This window comes from Fusarium solani, assembly GCF_023522795.1.
Source record: "Fusarium solani strain SB1 chromosome Unknown bctg00000012, whole genome shotgun sequence".
NCBI lineage: Eukaryota > Fungi > Ascomycota > Sordariomycetes > Hypocreales > Nectriaceae > Fusarium > Fusarium solani.
In genome coordinates, this window is record NW_027072146.1 from 529,764 (window position 1) to 550,979 (window position 21,216).

Sequence of the window (21,216 nt, forward strand, 5' to 3'; positions counted from 1 at the left end):
CTTCCATTTTTTGTTGATAGCCTGTGAATAGCGTGCCGCACTATTGGCGCCCATTGTGGACTGCCAAAGTCTGGACCTCGTGGCTTGACTGCCAACATCTGCCAACAGTTCGACCAGCACCACACTTGTTAAAAAACCCAGTATTCTCCTCGATTGAATGGACTGAAACGGTTGTGCGAGCCGAGCCGAAGGTGCACACATAGACAGGCTCTGGCAGAGGTCGCCATGCAAGAACTGAGATGCCATCCACGAGACGAAGTGTTAACAGAATGCCACAGAGCGCTAATGGCTGGCATAAGTAGACAATAGTTCTAGAAGTGTCAATCAACCACCGGAGAAATCGTACGTTTGAGATAAAGCGCTTCCTAATAGAGCGGTCAGAATGCGAGGCCATCGTTTAGACACAAGGGGCTCCTCTCGCTCAGGAAAAGTCTCGCTTTATTAAGAGAACTAGTCCAGCACCATTGCCTGCAGCTGAAGCCGACAGCCGGCCGTTTGCTTGGTGTGGCGCCAAAGGCGCTCGATAGTCAACGGGGTTGATTATTGTGGCTTCGCACATGAGTCCGCTTTACAATAGCGACAAGCTGAATGCCTCAATGAGGATACACTACTCATTTTTACGACCTATTCGGATTCTTGGGTCCACTGTGTTAGGGGATCACCGAAGACCCGGTGAGTCTGGATAAATCCCATAAATGCTTTATCACCAGGCCGTTGCCGTCCAACCCGCAACGTCCAACCGCCCCTCTTGTCAACCGACCTTTACAATCGTTTCAAAACTTCGACAAGATGCGTTTCGTCGGCACGTTCGCCGCCTTGGCCCTGGCCGGTTCCGTTTCTGCCGGCCCCTGCAGACCTGGCTCTTCTTCGACCCTGAGCGCTACCACTTCAAGCGCATCTGCCACCTCCACCTCTGGTCACGGTTCGGGACCTATCGTCAACGAGATCGAGGGCGGAGACTTCCGAAGGAGGTCCAACTCGCCCAGCGGCATCTCCAACTTTGTTGTTGAAGGCCAGGGCAGCTACGTCGAGGGTGGAGGTTACACAGGCGGCGGAAGCACAGAGAAAAACTGTGCTAGCCTGGAGGCTGCCAGCACCCAGCCTGGCCCAGGAAAGCGAGACGTGGGACAATATGCGGCTATCTCTCAACAGCTCACCAACCTCCAGGCTGGATCGGCCTACACTGTTCAGTTCTTCTACGCTGTTCAGTCAAGTGCTCAGTCTGGTGCCTGCAGGATTGAGGCCTCCTTTGGATCCAATGTCTTCACCTCGACCCCTTACTTCCCTAGCTCCAACACCCCCTCGTCATGGGCTTCCTCCACTGTTTCCACCAACATTCAGGTCACTCAGGGACAGATGAGCTTCTCCCTGACATGTGTCGGTGGTGGTTCTGCTCAGGTTTACATCGACTCCATCTTTGTCTCCAACCAGGTGACCCCTGAGACTATCGGCGATGCCGATCTTGTTTTCGATGCTGCCGGTACCGAGACCAGCCAACTGCCTTCTGCCACCAGCACTGAGGCCGCCACCGAGACCAACACTGAAGCCACGACTGATGCTACCAGTGTGGCTTCGAGCGATGCTGTCAGCTCCGACTCAGCTACCGAAGCGACTACTGAGGCGAGCACTGAGACAGCTACTGAGGAGGGAAACACCTCGGAGACTGCCCCGGCGTCTGAATCCACTTCTGAGGAACAGGGCACTTCTGCTACCGAGACCGCTACCGAGACAGTCTCTGAAGAGAGTACTTCCGTTGCCAGCACGGCATCAGAGACTACCGTTGAAGAGACCACATCGGCTGCCGCCACATCAGCCGAGACCAGTGCCGAGGAGACTGCTTCCACAACCGACACAGGCGCTGAAGAGACCACAACCGCGCAACAGACTACCTTTTCCACCACCACGTTGGAGACCAGCACCGAGGTGGAGGAGACAACATCCGAGACCCTGATCCCAACCTCTACCACTCCCACATCTACCCGGCTCATCTGCCCCTCAGGTGTGTCCGCTCCCGGAGGTTGCTACGTCCCTGATCAAGTCCCCGGGACACCAACCTGCTTCCAAGTCGGTTTCGTCTCTGGAGCTGTAGATGTCCAGTACCAGGACATGAAGACTCCGGTTCAAGAGTGGCAAACCTGCGCTTCTGCCTGTGCCGAAAAGCCAGGCTGTCTCTCTTTCGGATACGACGATGAGACTCCCAACAGGTATTGCGCTCTGTACGCATCCAAGCTGGATTGGTCTTTCAGCCCAATGAGCCGCGGCCTTACCTGGACTGAGATGGACTGCATCAAGTGCATTGAGTGCGAGGATGCCCCTGTTCCTACTGAGACTGGTGTCGCTGAAGCCGAGGATCCGCCGGTTCAGCCAGAAGAGACCCAAACATTGGATACGGTTTTGTAATTAGACGTAGCTCATAGACCATTTTCGATCAATATTTTATAGAACATGTACATTCTTCTTTTCTTCACCTTGTCTCCCGTTATCGCTTAACACGTTGGTGATAATTTCAGCCAAAATTGGGCCAATCGCGACACGTTTTCTTACAATTACCACCATCCAGTCAGCACTAAGAGCCTGAACGCGGAGCTCATTAAGTCTATATCATGTCAGCGTACAAACTTACCTGTGCATGCGATAGTGCACTAACTCCATGCCACGACGGTATGGGGCTAAACAATGTAGCCCCTGCTGGCTGATCATCACTCCTCTTCTTCGCTTCTTCCTCTTCCTGTCATCTTTCTTACTCTCTCTTTAATCCCTGGAACTGCAATTTATAGTGACTCCTTCATCATGGCGTCTCCAAAGCCAGCTAGAGACTATGTCTACTTGCTCGTCGTGCTCTTGCACTTGAGTGCGATGCTTGGTGAGTGTCCAACACCTCAACAAGTTCGTGAAACTGACGACAATGTCCAGGCGTTGATTTTGTCCCGTTCTATCCCCAGTCTCTCTGCCAACCCCCAGGCTCACCTCTTCACTTTCTCGTTGACTATCGCCAGTGGTACATCACCACCATGTCTGACCCGTACTACCAGATTGAGACTCCTGGACACTTCTTCGATTTCCTTGTCTATGTCGAGCTGCTGGTTCAATTCCCCATTGCTTTGTATCTCACTCGAGCACTGGTGTCGAAACAACGTCTTTCTGGTCCTGGTGAGCTTGCAGCCAGTGTCTACGGTATAGTCACCGGTCTCTGCACAGCCATTGTGTGTCACAACATGTATCACCTGGGTCCCGAGGTCATCAGTCATGAGGCCAAGCAGACTTTATTGTATGCGGCATACCTACCATATGCCGTACTACGTCAGTACTCCCAGCATCGCTTCGTTTGGCGTCTTCTAATCCTTGCATAGCTATTGCCATGGCCTTGGACATGCAGTCACGGCTTCTGGCCCGGCTTCGGACTTCATCTCAACTCAAGCAAGATTAAATCCGAAGAGTCGAATTAAGGGACCAGGTCGGTCAAGGGGACTCAGTGAATGGTGGAGGATGGGTGAGTGTTGGGCTTGCTGAAACCTTCAAGGGGTGGAGTAGACCGAAGCAACCAGTCCGATAGGCGGTCTTCACGATGTAGTTGCTGGAACCTGCCAAAGCTACCATTGTCCTTTTTACCCTCAGTCGAAGAGTATCACAGGTCAAGATTCTAAAAGGGAGGAGACATTCACAGATGGCTAAGGATATGTGAGCAAAGTAGCGATTAAGATTAAAAAAATACTACAAGACTCGACACCCACTCCTCTTCATCTCAACATTTCACCCTCTCCTTCTGAACCAAGCTCCCCTTCTTCCTTCCCATTATTTTCCTTTAAAGCTCCCAGTCACACGTACAAGAACTGTCTACGCAAGTCGCTAGTCAGGCCATGCTTGATGTCGGAGACGTAACGTACTTGTCAGAACTACGCTCTGCTGCATCGGTTGAGACTTCGAATCTGGCACGACCCGTCCGAGGCGGCGCTGGCTTATCATCTTCGTCGTCACTGTCGTCCAAAGCACGAGGTAGTGCCGACAGGTCCTCGATGCCAAAGATCCTCTTGACTTGCTTCACGCTCGGCAAAGTGATAGTATGGCCGGTGGCATTGAGAAGCTGTCGGCCATACATGGTATCGCCGGTAGGCATTTGGACATCGTTGTCCACCGCCGGCTCATGAGAGTTGAGAATCTTTAAGAATGCTCCAGGGCTCAAGAGGTTTGTCAAGACCTTCCTCTCCTTCAGCGTGTTCAAATCGTTGATGTCATCCTCGCCCTTTCCGTAGCTGTCTACCTTCTTGTATAACTTAATAGACTTTTCAGTCATACGGTCGATCATGACTACGGAAGAGATTTGAAAGAGGGTGCCCCGCCCCTCAATGTTGAGCGTTTCTGGCCTTCCATAGCTGCTGCCGGATTTCCCTCCAATGTTCTGGGCTTCCTGGATGGCGGCCAGTTCAGTCGGTCGAATTGCTGTCCCCAGAAGGAAAATGTTTGAGACGGGGAAGGCTTGTGATGGGTCCTTTTGGTACAGTTCTTGGAGACGAGTGTACTGACCCATTGCCCTCTTGTAGGTGAAGGCGGTCGAGTTTAGGGAGTTCAGCTGCTGGCTGGCATTGACCATGGCTGATCCGTACAGCTTCTCAAGGCTGTCCACAGTGAGCTCTCGCTGGTGCCAGCCATGCCAAAAGGCAAGCATCCTCTCCCGGCAGTAGTTGAGAAGCTTAGCGTGTCTTTCGACATCACTCTGATCATCGCTAATGTTTCTGCGCTTATAAATCCAGTCCTGGATCCCCAACTTGTCCTAGAAAGACTGCGTGTATCGCACCATCCCGAGAGCCTCCTGCCAGCTCTGGGTCTTCCACAAGTTGATTAGGTCCTTGAGATGTCGGCGTTCAATCTCTGAGAGATTCTTGCTCTTCTTGTTCGGGTAGCTTGTAAAGTAAAACGTCATGTCACAGTCCTTGGCCTGCGCGACGATCAGCAAGACAGTGGCCACCAACAAGATTGCGCACCGGGTCTCGGAAGACAGCGAGTGGCTAGAGTCAATGAAGATATTGAAGTGACGGTCGCCCAAGACATTAAAGGCGCCCTTTATTCCATACTTGGAGAAATTCTCAGCATCCAGAATGGTTCGCAGAATGTAGTCGACCGATGCCTCAGGGTGATAATCAGGCAGCTCTGCATCCTACACCACTTGTGTAAGCTTAAAGCTGGGTTGATTCTTGGCAGGTTTCTGGTAGCCCTGAGTGTCTTGGACCGTTTGTTGGGGAGGATGCAGGTGCAAGATTGTGTTTGCCTGAGGAAGAGAGCCGGTCAACAATACTGGCCGGTTTCCAACCAGATTGTGGCCGGCCTCTGTGCTTTGGACGCAGCCCATTCTGAAGTAAATATGAACGCAAGTCCGGTTGTTTGAGTTGTGTCGGGTATGTGCGGAAGGGTGAATAAGTGAGTCCGTGTGGAAGGGGGAAAGGGGATAACAGAAAAGAAGACTTCAAGAGCCAACATGGGCACCAGACAGGGGTTTCTATCTTTGATTTGGTACATTTAATGAAGGTCCATGGGCTCTTCTGATGATTTACCTCAAAAGGGCTGTCTTGGTTAAAGTTATCGCTGTGCATAGCATCGGGCCGTCTCTGAATGCCCGTAAATACAGGTTCTATGCCCTCTCTATCAATCATGTCGCTCTATGCTATGAGCCAATACGATCAATCCCTCAAAAAAATGACGATAAAATGTAACATCTTGGAAAACAGTCGTGTATCAGCTCATGGACACCAAGAACGGGCAAAGATCTCGAAGGGCGTCAGATATTTTGTGACCTCACAGTTGTGAAAATACTTTCTGCTGTCACGTCATGTGGCGGCATAACTGCAGCATTCATGCACCGTGATTAATCTCTCCAACAAGGCAAAAGACCCGAGTACTTGCGCGTGACCTGCTGCATAGTGGACGGAGAAGAAATGTAATTTCTACCTTATCAATCGGGGCACGTGTCTTCTCGTAGAGTTGGAGAGTCAGATACAAGAGCAAAGACACCGCTCAACGTTCCCTTGTAGTAGTGCCTTGATATTGGCTCATTCTATTTACATGATCTCACCCATTGTTCATTCACGTTTTCGCCGTCAGGTACTCTCGCCCAACTTCCAGCCTTGATTCTCAGCCCGGTGCAATGCTTTGCCAAGATGCTGTTGGAAAGTGATCCGACAGGTTCGTCCAGAATGACGTAGTCATTGGATCCTCGCGGCGCGGACGTCTTTCAGCGCAACTTCCAATTTACCAATATCGAGCTCATCTTATTAAGACGTGAGATGAGGGATTGTTCTAAAGCGCCCAGACCAAGATGGCGCGTGTGGGTTGGTAACTTTGTTGGCCTCGCGTCACGCGCGCGTCTCGCGTTTGCTGTGGAGCCAAGTTCTGGTGGAGTCAGGCACGTGAACTTCCACGCTCCTGCCTGAAGTCCCTCCACGTGATCTGACGATGACCTTTCAAAGGGTCAATGATGTCATCACTATCCTAGACTGGAATGGAAATTCCTCACGGTTAAATGTTTCCAGCTCAGAGAACGTGGCCTCAGGCTACTAAGCGTTTTTCTACATGTAGGCAGAATGAGTGAGCTTCGCATTCGCCAAAAGAGCAGTTCCCCTTCGCCTATTCCCTTGGTCGCCGTAAACGTGTCAGCCGTGAGTAAGAAAGCGCATGTGTCGTGACATGGTCTTATACGACATATCCTTTCGCCATAACTCGTCGGCTCGCCAACATATCCCTTGCGAAAGCCTGTTTCAACAATCTATCTCTGAGGTGAGATTTTAGTTCGGATGATTATCCGTGCCCGGCTTATCCGTTGTCAAACCTGTTTTTTGATTGGCTTGTGAAGCATCGCGTGTGACGCCTACCACGTCGTCCTGGAAGAACTAGCCAATCCAAAACTTGGGATTCCGAGCTGCTCAATGAGGGGACCGGCGCGCGCGCTCTTGAGACATCCTACGTAAGCTTCTCGAGGGGCTTTGCTGAGTCCGAGAGCTGATCTTCTGCTGAGAACATAATAAGAGAGTGGTATTGCGCTGGCCTGAAACATCCACGATAAATCTCTTTAACCATACCCAAGCTTACATTTGTACATTTGCACGCAAACTCGATTGTGGTAGGAAATGATGGAGAAAACTACAGTGGCTGTCATTGGCGCTGGCAAGTATTTTCAACTAGGTATTAAATCAGCCCGCTCATACTATAGCAGGCCCTACAGGAATCTCCATGCTCAAGCAGCTACTTGAGGATGGATTCGATGTTACACTATTTGAGAGACGAGACAAAGTTGGAGGGCTTTGGGCTTATGATGCAGATCATGGATGGACAACGGCTCTGAAAGGTGATAGCCATTTCTCACCATCTGCCGCGAAGTCTGCTGACGGAAATGCGAAATAAGAGACTCGTGCGAATATCAGCAAGTATACTTGTGGATTCACCGACTTTCCGATGCCAGACAGTGCGTTCTTTACTCGAAGTCTCGCTGGCATGCCACTGACTATTCCATAGAATATCCTCCTCACCTCAGTCGAGGACAGTTCCAGGAGTTCATGCAAGACTATGTCGATCACTTCGACCTGACTCGATACATCGTATTCAACACCAGCGTTAAGCTCGTTCAGCGCAATGAGGATGATACAAAGTGGGCCCTTCAGCTTGAGAGAGTAGAAACCGGAGAGACCGAAACACGAGACTTTGACAAAATCGTCTTTTGCCATGGATATCAGACAGAGAAGAAAATGCCACATTTTCCAGGGCAAGAGATGTATGAGGGAGAAATAGTGCATTCACAGCAATATCGAAGGTCAGTGAACTCAAACCTCTGAGACTGGTTCCGGGAGCCTATGTTGGGACATCAACGGCTGTGAGCTCAGATCTGGTGACAGGATCATTGCTAATAGCTAACAGTCCTGAGGCTTACCAAGACAAGACTGTGGTACTCCTTGGTCTCGCAACCACCACGGGCGAGATTGCCCCTCAACTCATCAGCATTGCTCGAAAGGTGTACGTCTCTCACCGAAGCGGCCAAATCGTCGTGAAGCGATATCGCAACGGACGGCCAACAGATCTCATTATCTCATGGAGACGCCGCAATATTAGCCAATGGATCGCTCGCAACCTGCCAGCTCTCCATAGAAACATGGCAAACTGGGCAGCTTCATTGCTCGCTTCACGGACTGCCGGCTTCAAGATAAACCCAGAATGGCGTCTAAAGCCATTTCCCAGCATCACTCTGCGGTTGCCTGGTCTGATCGAAGACTGCCTTCCTCACCTACAAGATGGAAGCTTGACGAGTTTGCACGGCATTAAGCGCTTTTTGGGTGGAAAGTCGATCGAGTTTGACGATGGCACAGTGCTGGATGACGTTGACAGCGTCATTTTCACTACGGGTTATCGTGCCGACTTTTCTTTGACGCCATTCATTGAAACAAGCACTCCAAAAGCTCACAGTTACGGAGGCCCTCCTATTCATCGGCTGTACATGAACGTCTTCCCGCCCAAATATGCCGATAGCTGCGCGATGCTGTGCTACTCGGCGTTTGGCAAGAACAACGGCTTCTCGTTTAGCGATGTGATGAGCATGGCCATCTCAAACGTTTGGCGGGGCGTGAGCGACTTGCCTTCATACAAGGAGATGGAACAATGGGTCGACACACATCAAGACTGGGTCGCAAAGAATTGGTCAATTGAGCCTCGATTGGACGTCAGCATGGTGAAGCAGTACGAGTTCCAGCCCTGGATGCACAAACAAGCCGGAACAGGCATGGAGAATCTAGGCTGGGGTTGGGCGGGATGGAAGTTTTGGTGGAAGGATAGAGAGATGTACAACTTGATGAACCACGGCGTTGAGACAGCACACATGTTTCGGTATTTTGAGACCGGGAAGAGGAAGACCTGGGAGGGAGCGAGGGATGAGATTATCCACCAGAACAAGATGGTTGAGGAGACGTTTGCAAACTCGAAGAAGGCTAGGGAGGACTAGTACTGGTGCGCGATACTGGTTATATGTGAGATTGGGTCAAGTATTTGATGGAGTTTATGGGAACTTATCAACTGTTAGGGGGGCATCATCTTTTGAGCTAAAGCAGGTCTATTCATCTTTCGATCAGGACCCTGGGCTACCATGCGTACTTTGACCTCGCGCTACTCCCTTGTATTTGATGTTGGTCGAAGATTGTCGTCGTAATGTGCGTGACGCGTCCTAAGGACTGATAAAGAAAGAAGAGAAATAATGAATAGTGTTAATCTAGCAGCATGACATGCAGAGGAAGCATCTAGTTTAAACCAAACCCCAGATAACTGTGTTCAAGTGCTGCATCTTGCCGATGCTTGACACTTCTCCTCTGACGATTTGGACATATTTTAATCTAGGGTAATCTGTGTTGGCACTGGCAGATCCAACATGGCAATACCGCGATTTAACATGAGATAATACTCTGGGAATGCCGAACGTAGTGGAACGCAGAGTGGAAAGGACGATGAGCTGTATCGTCGACCATCATGTAATAATTAGCCTTGATCCTCATTGGAACAGTTTTTTTCTATCTTAGTTGAATGTATGAAAGGAGCTAAACAAAGTTATACAGGCAAGACTTGGATAGAAAATTTGGGAGTGACATGACGCTATCTCACCAAGTGACATATGATCAGGCCAGAATCTCGAGAAGGCTATATTAGATCCGATGTCAGATCGCCGACCTATAACTCTGAATCGGCTTCTCTTGACTTAAATAAAGTAGTGTCGCTCTTGAATCGTGGCATCAACGGCGCGCTGAATGTTGGATAAAGTGTGCTCCAGGTGAGCTAATCCGAGTCATAAAGAAGGGAATTATTCATGAATTAAGACCGGTAACCGCGGGATGCGAATCCCACGAATGAAGGCTGCTTCTGATCCTGGGATGCGATTGGTTTCTCGATAAAGCACTAATGCAGACGGTGTTGATAGCCAGCCGCCACATGTCGTGAAGGTTGTGCCACCCTCGCTCGGGCTGACGGGATCAGCACGCACAGCCTTTGTGTGACATCTGGCATGAACGGGTCGTTGTGAACTTTGAAGGCAATCGTAGAAATAACCTTGTCTACTCGCAATCTATCTTGACTCTCTCGCATCTTCTAGAACCATGTGCGCCCCCTTCTCCGCAATGGCATACACAGTAGCTTGAATGTGTGCACTGATCTGTAGCGGCATGACACTCGCGTCGACCACCCTCAATCCCCTGACGCCGTAGACACGAAGACGGTCGTCGACGACGCCGCCCCGGATGCCGGCACGTCCACCCATGGCGCAAGTGCCTACTGGGTGCCAATCGGTAATTGTATTGTCAGAGATCCACTCCTCGAGGCGTTGATCGTCTCGAAGCGTTGCCAAGGTCGGAGAGGCTGGCGCGCGGATGATGCCGGCCAGGGGCTCCGTGTGGACGATGCGGTCGAGAAACCGCGCCGCCTCCTTCATCACGTCCAAGTCTAGCGCCCCGTGTGCGCCACCGTAGTAGCGCGGGTCAATGCTAGGGTGGTCCTCTCCCGATGTGGAGGACGGCGGGATGTGGATGGACCCGACGGAGAAGGGATATTGAAGGATCTGGAGCATTGTGCCGTACCTTTTGCCGTCTTGGCCTTGGAAGAAGGGGTTCCAGTTTCCAAGGTCAAAGATGTACTCAATCTGGCCTAGCTTGGACTCTCCATTGAGTCGCTGCTTCAAGATGGCCTTCTTGTCGGCATCGAATGCCGTCAGCTTATCAGCCTTGGCAGAGAGCTGAGCCAGAGTCTCTTCAGGCACAAAGTGGTTGAGAGGCACGTAGCAGAGAGAGCAGGGTAGGATCGTCAGTGGACCGGCCTTGTCTTGAGAATACTTTTCCCACGCGACAGCGGCGAGCTTTTCATCTGTCAGTAGATCGTCTCGATTAGCGAGAAGAGGGTCGACTTCAAATATCGCCGCCAACACTGTCGATCCCTCACGTTAGCAGACAAGTTGAAAGAGGTTTTGGGTGCTTACTCAAGTGGTCCTGGAGATTTTCTCCCACCGTCGGGCTGTCAACTTTGACGGGCACCTTAGCCTGAGCCAGAACCTTGGGATTGCCGATCCCGGAGAGTTCAAGGATCTGCGGTGACTTGATGGCACCAGCAGACAGGATAACCTCGCGCGACGCTGAGACAGTGTGTTCCTGGCCCTTGCATGAGAAGCGGACGCCCGTGGCCACATATTGGCCGTCGAACTCCTGCAGAACAATCTCATTTACCGTAGCGTTGGTGAGAATGTGCAGATTGCTCCTTACGGCCGAGCAGTAGCCAGTTGAAAAGGAACGAGTGGCTGATCGAGGGTCTACGGCATTGACGCATGTCCAGACGCCGACATTGGAACCCCCAACATGAGATGAGTTAGTCTCGACGCCGACAGCATTCAGAGTTGGATGCCAGAGATTGTGCGTGGGGGAGTAATCGGTGGGATACGAGACTTGGATGGGACCCGAGGAGCCAAACGTGTTTGCGTCGTGGGAGACGTTCTGCAGCTTCTGTACATGGGCACTTGGAGGGTGGAATGTCTCGGATTTCTTGAAAAATGGCCTGCTCAGCTCAATCTTGGTTAACGACCAATGCAAACAAGGAATCCTTGATAAGAGATGGATGCACTCACAGAAGACCTTCCCAACCCCACCCTTCGTTTCCCAGGGCCTCCCATGCATCGTAATCATCCTTGCTGGCGCGGTTCCAGGCCATGTAGTTGAGAGCGCTAGTGCCTCCCAGAACTCTGCCTCTTGGCCAGGGCAGAGAGCGCCCCTTGAGACCCTGCTGCGGCACCGTTGCGAGGTGCCAATCGTGACGGCCGCCCAGTGACCTCCCGTACAGGCCTGGGACGTCAATCTCGTCCTCGCCCTGGGCGACGACGCCTCCCGCCTCGATGACACCAACCGTGTAAGAGGCATCAGACTCTGCGAGACGCGAGGCCACAGCCAGGCCGGCGGTGCCCCCACCGACGATCAGGAAGTCAAAGATGCGGTGGCTGAAGTCGTCAGCGTCCACAGCTGTCCGTGGGTTCGTCATGGTTGGTTGGAGATGGGCAATGCGCTGGAGAGGCTAATCGGGTGCTACGTTAGAGTCTTATACACGGTAGATTAGGTGGTGCAAGCAACGGGCCTGGCTGAGACGATAATGAACGAGAATAAATCGCCCATGGAGAGGAGATTTGCTAGCGCCGTGATGGCTGTGTCTCGGGCTGCACACTTTATTCGCCGAGGGTGCAGGTCGACAGGGTGGAAATAGAAGGGAGCTATAACTGTGCCCTACGCGCGCATACCTGTTTGCAGGGCCCCTGCTGGCCCGTCTTGCTTTTGCTTCCTCTTATCGTAGCATACGAAGCACTCGAACCATGGGTTTGCACTAGATGGGTTATTTCACCCAGTAGCACGGCCACTAAGCCTTCCCCATCCCCCGAGCTGAAAGGTACGGAGGATGCGCTGGATAAGGATGATCCCTGGAACGAGGGGACGGAAAAACCGGAGAATTCCGGCAGGACGAAGGGACAGGCTCAAATCCTCTGTTGGTCGAGGGGATAATGCTGTACTTATGGAACCAACAGAAAGAGAACCACTTTAGATGGAACCTAATCTACGTGTTAATAAATGTTAATTGAGCCTCGTTGAGGCTCTGTAAATCACACATGACCGTCATCATCGTCATAATCCAAGAAGCTCAAGAATCTCGCAATATTCGCATCCCCCATCTCCATCGTGTGGCCCCGGGGAGCTAAGCTTTTGCCCAGCCGGAGCGGGGAGCCAGGGCCGTCTTCCGACCCGCGGTCTCGAGCGCCTGCGATGCCACCGTAATTTAGACCCCAGCGGTTTTAGACTAGATCTGGTGTCCCTCCGGCCCCTGTCGAAATTGTTAGTGGCTGCTTGGACTCAAGGTTAAAATTCAACCGGTTAAAGAGACAAAGCAAGTTACACGCGCACTAATATCCCGCATGCTAATCGCCCGCTCAGTAGCTCAACACCGAAACGTGTGGTCTGGGAGCGAGACCATGGTCGAGAGCTTGACGCCGGTGTCAGGATGGTTTCCCCTGAACGGGGTTTGATTGTAAACGAAGCCGTTCCAATATTAAGGTTTCCTCTAGGGAAAATGTTGCAGGAATTTCTCCGCGAGATTTTTCGTTTCTTTCCCTTTTTTACAAGCGACAAGTCTGCTCTTGGCGGGCATGGAACGTTGAACTTGTTTGTCCAACAATGGAATTTCTAGACTCGCTGTTGTTGGAGTCTTGGACTCTTTGGGTTGTTGGCTTGGCAGCTGTCGTCTGTCGACTGTGAGTATTACTATTACCAAATATCTCTTGGCAAGAATCCTTTCATTGACTGTTTACTTTACAGAATAGCCCGACGGATGAAGATTGGAAAATGGAGTCTCTTGGCCATTGAAGATTATCTCATGGTCTTTGCTCTTGTACGTCACCATCCCATCCTTTCCATCCTTACTCTGCAGATTACTGACACCCTTCATTTATAGCTCAACTTTACCGGTGTTGTCGTTTGCATCAACCAAGTCGCCAAGAATGGCAGCAATTACTTACCCCCCGATGTTGCCGCCAACCTCACCCCCGAGGGCGAGGCGCAAGCCATCTGGGGCAGCAAGATGACATTTGTCCTCGAGATCTTTACACTCACAGCGACTTGGACGGTCAAGGCTTGTCTGCTGTTGATGTACGGACGGTTGACAGAAGGAACATCGACGCGACAACGCTGGGGAGTCAGGGTCGTCGCTGCGTACTGCGCCGTGACTTATGTGCTTGTCACGCTCATGTTTGTCTTTTACTGGTGCAGTCCTACCTATGAGTATTGGAGGGTACCAGTCAAGATCAGTGAGTATTTATCGGTCGCATTTATTTCATTGCTAACACCCTTCAGTGCAATGCGCGACGTATTATAACCACATGATCTTTGCGACGGCTTGCAACATTTCATCAGATCTGATGCTGCTTCTCGTTCCTATTCCTCTCATGATCAAGATTCGATTGCCACGCAAGAGGTGAGTAACCCTTAAAATTACCCAGTGGGCATTACTGACAGCTGCAGGAAAATCGGTCTCTGCTGTGTCTTTGGTCTTGGCGTCTTCAACGTAAGAAGACCATCTCCCTTGTCACGCCTCATTCACTGACTGTTTAGATCCTCGCCGCCGTCTTGAACCGATACTACAACTTCAGCAACCCCAACTCATACGTCTTCCTCTACTGGTACGTCGCCGAGGTCGGCGTGGCCATGTGCGTCGGAAACCTGCCCCTCTGCTGGCCAGTAATCCGCCTCGCCCTCGGCTCCAAGGGCGACTCATCAAATCCTTCGTACCCAAACACATCTTATCCCGACAGCTCGGGTCGTCGCATGCCCCAGAGCCGCCACACCTTGACCAGCAAGGCGTCGCTGTGGGCCAAGTTGGATGATGAGGATGGGAGGACGGAGCTCTCTCGTGAGCAGGGCAGCGAGATAGAGCTCGTTGGCCAGAATGTGCCTGATTTGGTGAAACAGCCTTATCAGACTGAAGCTGAGATCACGACCGGGCGTCCTCGACATGGACACAATTCGGGTGATCACATCATGGTGGTGACCAAGGTGGATATCACGACAAAGTAAACGATGATTGTACATATCTACGTTCGCGATGGGAAGAGTTCCGGCGTTTTTTCTTTATTTCAACAGCTGTACATGTAAAATATTAGATCTAGAACATCAAAATGAAGTGTAAAATCCTCTGTCTTGGCAGCAGTGGGACTGCCTGTCTGCCCCTCTGGACCCTCCTCTAGCTCCGGCAGATTTCTTCTGGGCGCGCACCCCGCGGACTTGTTCCTTGGCTCCCGCCCAAGATTTCTTGGCTCCCGCTTGAGTCGGCAGCCCGTGCTGAGAGTGGCCCTGTCTAGCCTTGATTCGTGCATGGGCTGGTGTGGATGGGTGGAGAAGAAGGCGTTAGCTCTTCGCAGTGGTTTCACCGCTGCTAATGCACAGTGAAAGCCAAATGTAACCAGGGTTCAGGGCCTCGATGCGTTTGGCCAGCGCAGACTCGCAGCAAAAAGACAACGCAAGCCTCCATGCGTTGAATCCTTGGGGGCTGAAAGGACGGGGCCATGCTAGCAGTGAAACCATCCAGGCATCGCGTAGCTTGCCCAAACGGAAGCCCATTTGACTAACGTAACGTGGGAGTGCGGCCGCCGGTTATGCACTCAAGTCATTAAACAAAACTCTAAGCTGCTCCCATTCCTGCAGCCTCTGAAAAAGAACGTCTTTCTAACCCTGCTCCCCTATTTTCTCCCTTTTGCTGGACGTGTCTGTCTGCTGTACCATGCTGCACTGCATTCTGTAGCTCCCACACAGCCGTCCATCTGCACGTTCCATTCCTTCTTCTTTTCTTCTTCCTTTGTTCTGTCCTGCTTCTTTTCGTCAATCAAGATGACGGCTTCAAACCCTGATCCAGAGCTCGCCAACGAGAAGCATGGCATGGTGAGCACCACGCCATCCACCGATGAGAACATGAGCTCTACTGGGCAGCCCGACACATCGATGTCCTCTCTCAAGAAGCTCAACAACCGTATCGAGGGCCTCGCTGGCCTTGAGGCAAGAGGAATTGACCGTGTCTTGCCCAGTGAACGTCAGGCTCCATCCCATGCTGCTGATCTTCAGGTCGCTGTGCTGTGGTTCAGCGCCAACCTGTCGCTCAACAACCTCGCTACCGGTCTCTTTGGTCCCATGGTGTTTGGCTTGGGCTTCTTGGACAGTGCATTGCTTGCTGTCTTTGGAACCATCCTCGGTTCTTGTTCGACTGCCTACATGGCAACATGGGGACCGCAGAGCGGTAACCGAACAATGGTGAGCATGGCATGCCCGCATCTACTCTTATACTTGGCTGACATTGACCTTGTAGGTCGTCTTGCGTTACTTTATGGGATACTGGCCAGCCAAACTGCCCACTCTTCTGAATGTCGTTCTCATGGTTGGATACACAACGATTGATTGTATCATTGGTGGTCAAGTCCTCTCTGCCGTCAGCGGTGGTAGCATGACCATCCAAGTGGGCATCATCGTCGTTGCTGTTGTGACATTGATCATTGCCGTCTTTGGCATGCGCATCTTTCACAAATACGAACAGTATGCTACCCTCTCCCGTTCCTTGAAGCTCAAACTAATGCCATCCAGATATGCCTGGATCCCTCAGGTCATCGTTCTCGCTGTTCTCATCGGTACAGCCGGTCCTTACTTCGACGCTGCTGCTGAGCCCACCGTCACTGGCTCTACCCTCGCTGCCAACCGTCTCTCCTTTTTCAGTCTTTGCTTTTACGTCCCCAACTCGTGGGCTGCTGCCGCCTCCGACTTTTACGTCTACTACCCTGAGCGTACTTCTCGCCTCAAGATCTTTCTCCTTACTACCGCTGGTCTCACACTCTCTTTCAACCTTGTGTACCTCATTGCCATTGGTCTCGCTACCGGTCTTACCAACAACAAGGCTTGGACTGATGCCAATGCTATCAGCACTGGCGCTTTGATCGTCGCTGCTTACGACCCTCTTCATGGCTTTGGTCGTTTCTGCTCTGTCATTATCGCTCTTGGTGTCATCGCCAACAGCACCCCATCTATCTACTCTGGTGCTCTGGGATGCCAGGTCCTTGGCCGATATGGAAAGGCTGTTCCTCGTTGGTCTTGGTCTTGCGTCCTTACCCTCATTGCCTTGGTGCTCGCTATGGCTGGCCGTGAGCACCTGCTAGTCATCTTCCAGAACTTTGTCGCCTTGATGGGATACTGGGTCATGCTCATGATCTGCATCGTTGGAATAGAGCATGCTCTCTTCCGCGGCCGAAAGGGCTTCGACTGGGCTGCCTGGGAGGACAAGTCTTATCTCCCAGTTGGATATGCTGCCTTTGCCAGCTTTATCCTTGGTTGGGTTGGAGCTATTCTCGGAATGTCCCAGGTCTGGTACATTGGCCCCGTCTCCGAGGCTGCTTCACTGGCGGATCTTGGCATGTGGCTTGGATGTGGATTTGCGATTGTGACTTTCCCTATCCTCAGATTCATCGAGCTCAAGATTGTCAAGCGATGAGCATGTTGGGGATTGATGAAGAATGAAAAGTTCCTGTACATACAATGAACTTGTAGATAAACAAACTAACTACCGAGAGTACAGCAATCTCTTTATAATACACTTCCAAAACAATCCAGATGTCTACTTACTAATACCGTGTCTATCCCATCCTTGAACAAACAAACAACTCTGTTGGCCTAGATAGGCACCTCGTCGATGTCATACACCATCTGCTCCGTGGCTGAACCCCATCGATTCATGCCAAACGCCCAGAAGCCACGCATGTACATCCACAAGCCCATCTCCTTCATCCACAAACCCCACGGCCCCGTCTTCCTTCTGATCGTTCCATTCTGAACAGATCTGCTGGCCATCTCATTCACTCTGGGTCTTCGAATCTCGCTGAACTTCGCAAGAGTCTCTGGTAGCGACTGAGGCTGGTTTCCAAGCAGTCGGCCAAGAAGAAAGACATCCTCGAGTGCCATGGACACGCCCTGGCCAGCATGGGGAGGCATGGCGTGTGCGGCATCTCCAAGGAGTAGACAGCGCCCCTTGTTCCATGGCCTATCAAGAGGTAGCTTGTAGGTGGGATAGAACTTGACGACAGATGTGTTGTCGACCAGCTGCCTCATGACATCTCCCCATTCTCCGCCTGCATTCTTCAAAGTGTCGAGAAGAGATGATTTGAAGCCATCCACCTCTTCTTTTCGTCGGACCTCCCACCCGTCTCTTGCATCGCCCGAGTCAGGCAGAGGAACTTCCTTGGAAAAGGCCCAGAAGAACTCATCATCCGAAGCTGTGCACGTCATGGCAAGCAGCATACCCTCCTCTGTGAAGGTGATATTCATCCCTCTAATCGATCTTGCCGCCTCGGAGAGGTTAGACGCTGGCACAAGGGCTCCTAGACCCGCCATTCCAGTGTACTCGGGTGCCTGTTCCGGATCCACGTGGAGTTTTCGTACAGCGGAATGAATACCATCACACCCAAGGAGCAAGTCCCCAGTATCGACAGTTCCGTCTGAGAAAGTAACTTCAACGCCATCTGTTGTATCCTTGATGGAGGTGATTCGTTTGTCGTAATGGATGGGAATCTTGGCCTTGTCGACAGCGTCAGTCATAACCTTCTGCAGATCCGTCCGCTTGATGCGCAGATAGCCAAATCCAGTAATTTCCTGAGCAGGTCCGATCAAATCTTGCTGTCCAAGCAAGCTTCCACTGATGGAGTGCATCGAGAGGTTGGAGTGGTTGCTGCCGTATTGGTGGAGTTCATTAGACACGCCCAGGCGGTCCAGCAGGCGGAGACCGTTGGGCGGGATGCCAATGGCTCCTCCTAGAGTCGTCGGCTCTGGTCGAATCTCATAGACTGTACAAAGGATGTTTGTCTTTTGATGTAGGCGAAGGGCGGTTGCCAGACCAGCAGGTCCCGCTCCGATGATGATGGCCTGGGACATGTTAGTGCTGGTGGTTGAACGGGACGGTGCAACATACCTTCGTCTTTTGCAACATGACTTGAATTTTTGGTGCTAGTAAGAAGGAATTGAGAGTTCTTTGGCTGTTGATTTGAAGTGAGATCGGTAGGAAGCAAAATGAATTATATGTTGGACACCGGAGAAGAGCCCGCGGACGTCCGCGGACGCATATTTCCTGATCAGGTAATCGGCCCCGAGGCTCAAACTCCGGACTCCGGGCACTCCGGGCCTCCCCAGCGACCCCAACGGCTCGATGCACTCACATAGTGCATCGGGCGGCACTTTGAAAAAAAAAAAACACTCCGGTATCCGGGTTACGCGGCACCGAGTTTATGGGGAAAACTCGGCGCCGGATAACAAAAGGCGGCCGCGCCCGGTAAATGTACAAGACCAGATATCTCATAGCAGACATACCCTTAGGTAGTGAAAGAGGTAGTATTTTCATTCAAAACAAGCATTATCATTCATTCCCCATGGTCTAACATGTTGGCCTTTATTGTCAATTGGCAGTAATCTTACTACTATCTTACTACAATTCATTATCCAAGTCCATGTCCAAATCGTTCAGAAGAGATGTCCACTCAAAGTCCTGCAAATGAGGCACCGCAGCCAGGAATTCCGACCAAAGTTGGTGCAACTGCTCTTCTCCAGGTGACTCGGCATGGCCCGTTGCTGCATTTCCAAACGGATAAACAGGAGCAACCCCCGGTTCCACGTTCCGTGACTCAGGTATCATCCACGACGAGGGGGTTTCTACTGCCAAGCTTTCGGTTTGTCGCTGTTGAGGCTGAAGAGTGGCCATGATCAACTGCATCTTCTTTTTGATCCCTTTAATCAGTCCATGTGTGTCCTTCTCAGACCCTTCCAGCGTCTTGTATATCGCCAAGATCTTTTCCTTGCGAGCTTGGGCATCTGGTGCGTCTGGGTTGAAGGATAGATCTGTCCCTAGAGTGACAGCAGCCATGGTGACGTGTTGCAGAACCACCCAGAACCTCTCGGCCCTGAAGCCACCCGAAGCTGTTGGACCATCCATCATGCGTCGAAGTTCCAACACTTGATGGGCTGAATGTACACTTGCGGAGCGCGAGTAGGCATACTTGGGATTCCACCAGCCTTCAAGGTGGTAGGACCGGTGAAGTCGACAGATACGAGCATGTAAGCCAAAATGGAGGACGATTCTTTGCCAGGTGATATAAGGGCGTTCTCTGCAGATGTCCTGGCTCTGTCGAATGCTTTCAGCATCCAGTCGAAAGAAGAAGGGGAGGTTTGTGAGTAAATCATTGAGCTTTTTATCCAACCCCAGAATCACTTCATAGTCGGCCTCTAAGAATTCGTCCATCATGGGTGGTATGGTGTCGACAATCTCTCGGCAGAGATCAGCTAGTTTAATGCGGTGAAGAAAGCAGGTCATTCCTGTAGGTGTTGATAAAGGAAAGTTGGGTATTGGATCATACGGCTTCATCATTTCGTCGTCGACGTTGTTTGGGTAGTTGACATGCATTTGCCTTGGAATAAAGGTGTAGACCCCTTCTTGGGAGCTTCCTGAGAAGGCACTCAACCTGGATAGACAATAGGTTAGTGTGATGCTAAAATACCATTGGGATGCGCCATTACCAGTCCGAGGCCACCATACTCCACCAAACTCGACGTTGAACTTCGGCCTCTATCGAGTTGGCACCCTCAAGTAGCCGTTCCCTGCTGCTTGAAGGTGTGTCTAGGCGATGCAGAAGCATGGATTTTGCCATCAGATGACAACGAAGACGAAGGGCCAGGGCTTTGGCAGGGAATGGTTCATCCGAGTTGATGACAATATGTGCAAGAGTTGCTGTTGCTGCTAGCGCTGTTGTCGATGGTGGTACAGGCTGGCTTGTATCATCCAGTATCGTCGTGGCCAGGTGGGTATACGTCTCAAAGGCATACTTTGCGTTGTCTTTGGTTGCGTTCAACTCTTGGAGAAGCTGCATGGTCCAGGATAGTGTTGCTCCGGCAAAGATGCTAAATAGCAAGAGCAAGTCTTCAATCTTGTTTTCCCCTGACCTCTAAGAATGATCCGATATGTGTTCTCTAATGTGTCCCGAGCGGAGGGGATGTGCAGAATGCACAAACTTGGTTGAAGCGTGGAGGCGAAATGGTTAAATAGCTTCCTTGCCTGGTTGACCGGAGGGAGCTGCGCCACCAGTTGTGCAATGTGTTCTGAACGGGAAAAAGAGCTAGATGGCACGGTGTTGGCGTTGTGAGAACTTAGTGGAGTGCAATCTGATTACCAGATATACCAATCAGTATCAAGTGTTGAACAGTCGTGGAGTAGAAGTTCATACTTGGTATGGTGTGGCTCGCAGAATCGCCCCCATGCATATTTCCTGGCATGGGGAAAACAGCTTCTTCTAATCTCTGTAATCGGCCAAGAACATCCGAATAGTCGCTACATAGCCTGTAAATAATCTGTGTGTAAGGACTGGGGAGAATACTCACAAGGCCGAGTGCCCCGAGGGTGCCATTGAAAGGCTGCTAGATGGGGTCGAGTCGGCGGGCGTAGGGCCAGCACCAACTTGTGCCGGGGCGTTCTCCACTGGCCTCTGGACGAATTGATGCCTTTCTTCATACACACAGGGAATATCCCTCTGTGAGCAGCTCGAGCAGGGCTTGTTCCGGTCACAACGCCGCTTCTTTTCCCTACAGGGGCGACATGAGAGAGCAGGCCTGGCTGGTC

The 21,216-nt window shown here is 51.5% G+C and overlaps 8 protein-coding genes across 8 annotated transcripts; 5 read left to right on the plus strand and 3 right to left on the minus strand.

Annotated features, from left to right (window-relative positions):
* Positions 1-789: 789 nt before the first annotated feature.
* On the plus strand, positions 790-2,400 carry MRS44_016175 (uncharacterized protein; the record flags this gene model as incomplete). Its single annotated transcript, XM_046282806.2, has 1 exon — positions 790-2,400. The coding sequence occupies one exon, from the start codon at positions 790-792 to the stop codon at positions 2,398-2,400; it is 1,611 nt and encodes a 536-aa protein (XP_046125175.2).
* A 390-nt stretch (positions 2,401-2,790) lies between these two features.
* Positions 2,791-3,427, plus strand: MRS44_016176 (uncharacterized protein; the record flags this gene model as incomplete). Its single annotated transcript, XM_046284374.2, has 3 exons — positions 2,791-2,863; positions 2,914-3,300; positions 3,351-3,427. 3 exons carry the CDS (start codon positions 2,791-2,793, stop codon positions 3,425-3,427), a joined length of 537 nt encoding a protein of 178 aa, XP_046125174.2.
* Positions 3,428-3,850: 423 nt separating this feature from the next.
* On the minus strand, positions 3,851-5,645 carry MRS44_016177 (uncharacterized protein; the record flags this gene model as incomplete). The annotated part of the gene is made up of 3 exons (XM_065617917.1): positions 3,851-4,750; positions 4,793-5,152; positions 5,547-5,645. The coding sequence occupies 3 exons, from the start codon at positions 5,643-5,645 to the stop codon at positions 3,851-3,853; spliced, it is 1,359 nt and encodes a 452-aa protein (XP_065473989.1).
* A 1,795-nt stretch (positions 5,646-7,440) lies between these two features.
* MRS44_016178 (uncharacterized protein) lies at positions 7,441-8,974 on the plus strand (the record flags this gene model as incomplete). Its single annotated transcript, XM_065617918.1, has 3 exons — positions 7,441-7,450; positions 7,501-7,756; positions 7,900-8,974. 3 exons carry the CDS (start codon positions 7,441-7,443, stop codon positions 8,972-8,974), a joined length of 1,341 nt encoding a protein of 446 aa, XP_065473990.1.
* A 1,107-nt stretch (positions 8,975-10,081) lies between these two features.
* On the minus strand, positions 10,082-12,030 carry MRS44_016179 (uncharacterized protein; the record flags this gene model as incomplete). The annotated part of the gene is made up of 3 exons (XM_065617919.1): positions 10,082-10,932; positions 10,985-11,514; positions 11,624-12,030. The coding sequence occupies 3 exons, from the start codon at positions 12,028-12,030 to the stop codon at positions 10,082-10,084; spliced, it is 1,788 nt and encodes a 595-aa protein (XP_065473991.1).
* Positions 12,031-13,208: 1,178 nt separating this feature from the next.
* Positions 13,209-14,603, plus strand: MRS44_016180 (uncharacterized protein; the record flags this gene model as incomplete). The annotated part of the gene is made up of 6 exons (XM_065617920.1): positions 13,209-13,285; positions 13,350-13,422; positions 13,486-13,837; positions 13,884-14,004; positions 14,052-14,094; positions 14,142-14,603. The coding sequence occupies 6 exons, from the start codon at positions 13,209-13,211 to the stop codon at positions 14,601-14,603; spliced, it is 1,128 nt and encodes a 375-aa protein (XP_065473992.1).
* An 810-nt stretch (positions 14,604-15,413) lies between these two features.
* MRS44_016181 (uncharacterized protein) lies at positions 15,414-17,055 on the plus strand (the record flags this gene model as incomplete). Its single annotated transcript, XM_046271724.2, has 3 exons — positions 15,414-15,830; positions 15,886-16,109; positions 16,158-17,055. 3 exons carry the CDS (start codon positions 15,414-15,416, stop codon positions 17,053-17,055), a joined length of 1,539 nt encoding a protein of 512 aa, XP_046125169.1.
* Positions 17,056-17,234: 179 nt separating this feature from the next.
* MRS44_016182 (uncharacterized protein) lies at positions 17,235-20,470 on the minus strand (the record flags this gene model as incomplete). Its single annotated transcript, XM_046282803.2, has 4 exons — positions 17,235-18,479; positions 18,526-18,589; positions 19,037-20,065; positions 20,121-20,470. 4 exons carry the CDS (start codon positions 20,468-20,470, stop codon positions 17,235-17,237), a joined length of 2,688 nt encoding a protein of 895 aa, XP_046125167.2.
* Positions 20,471-21,216: the final 746 nt, after the last annotated feature.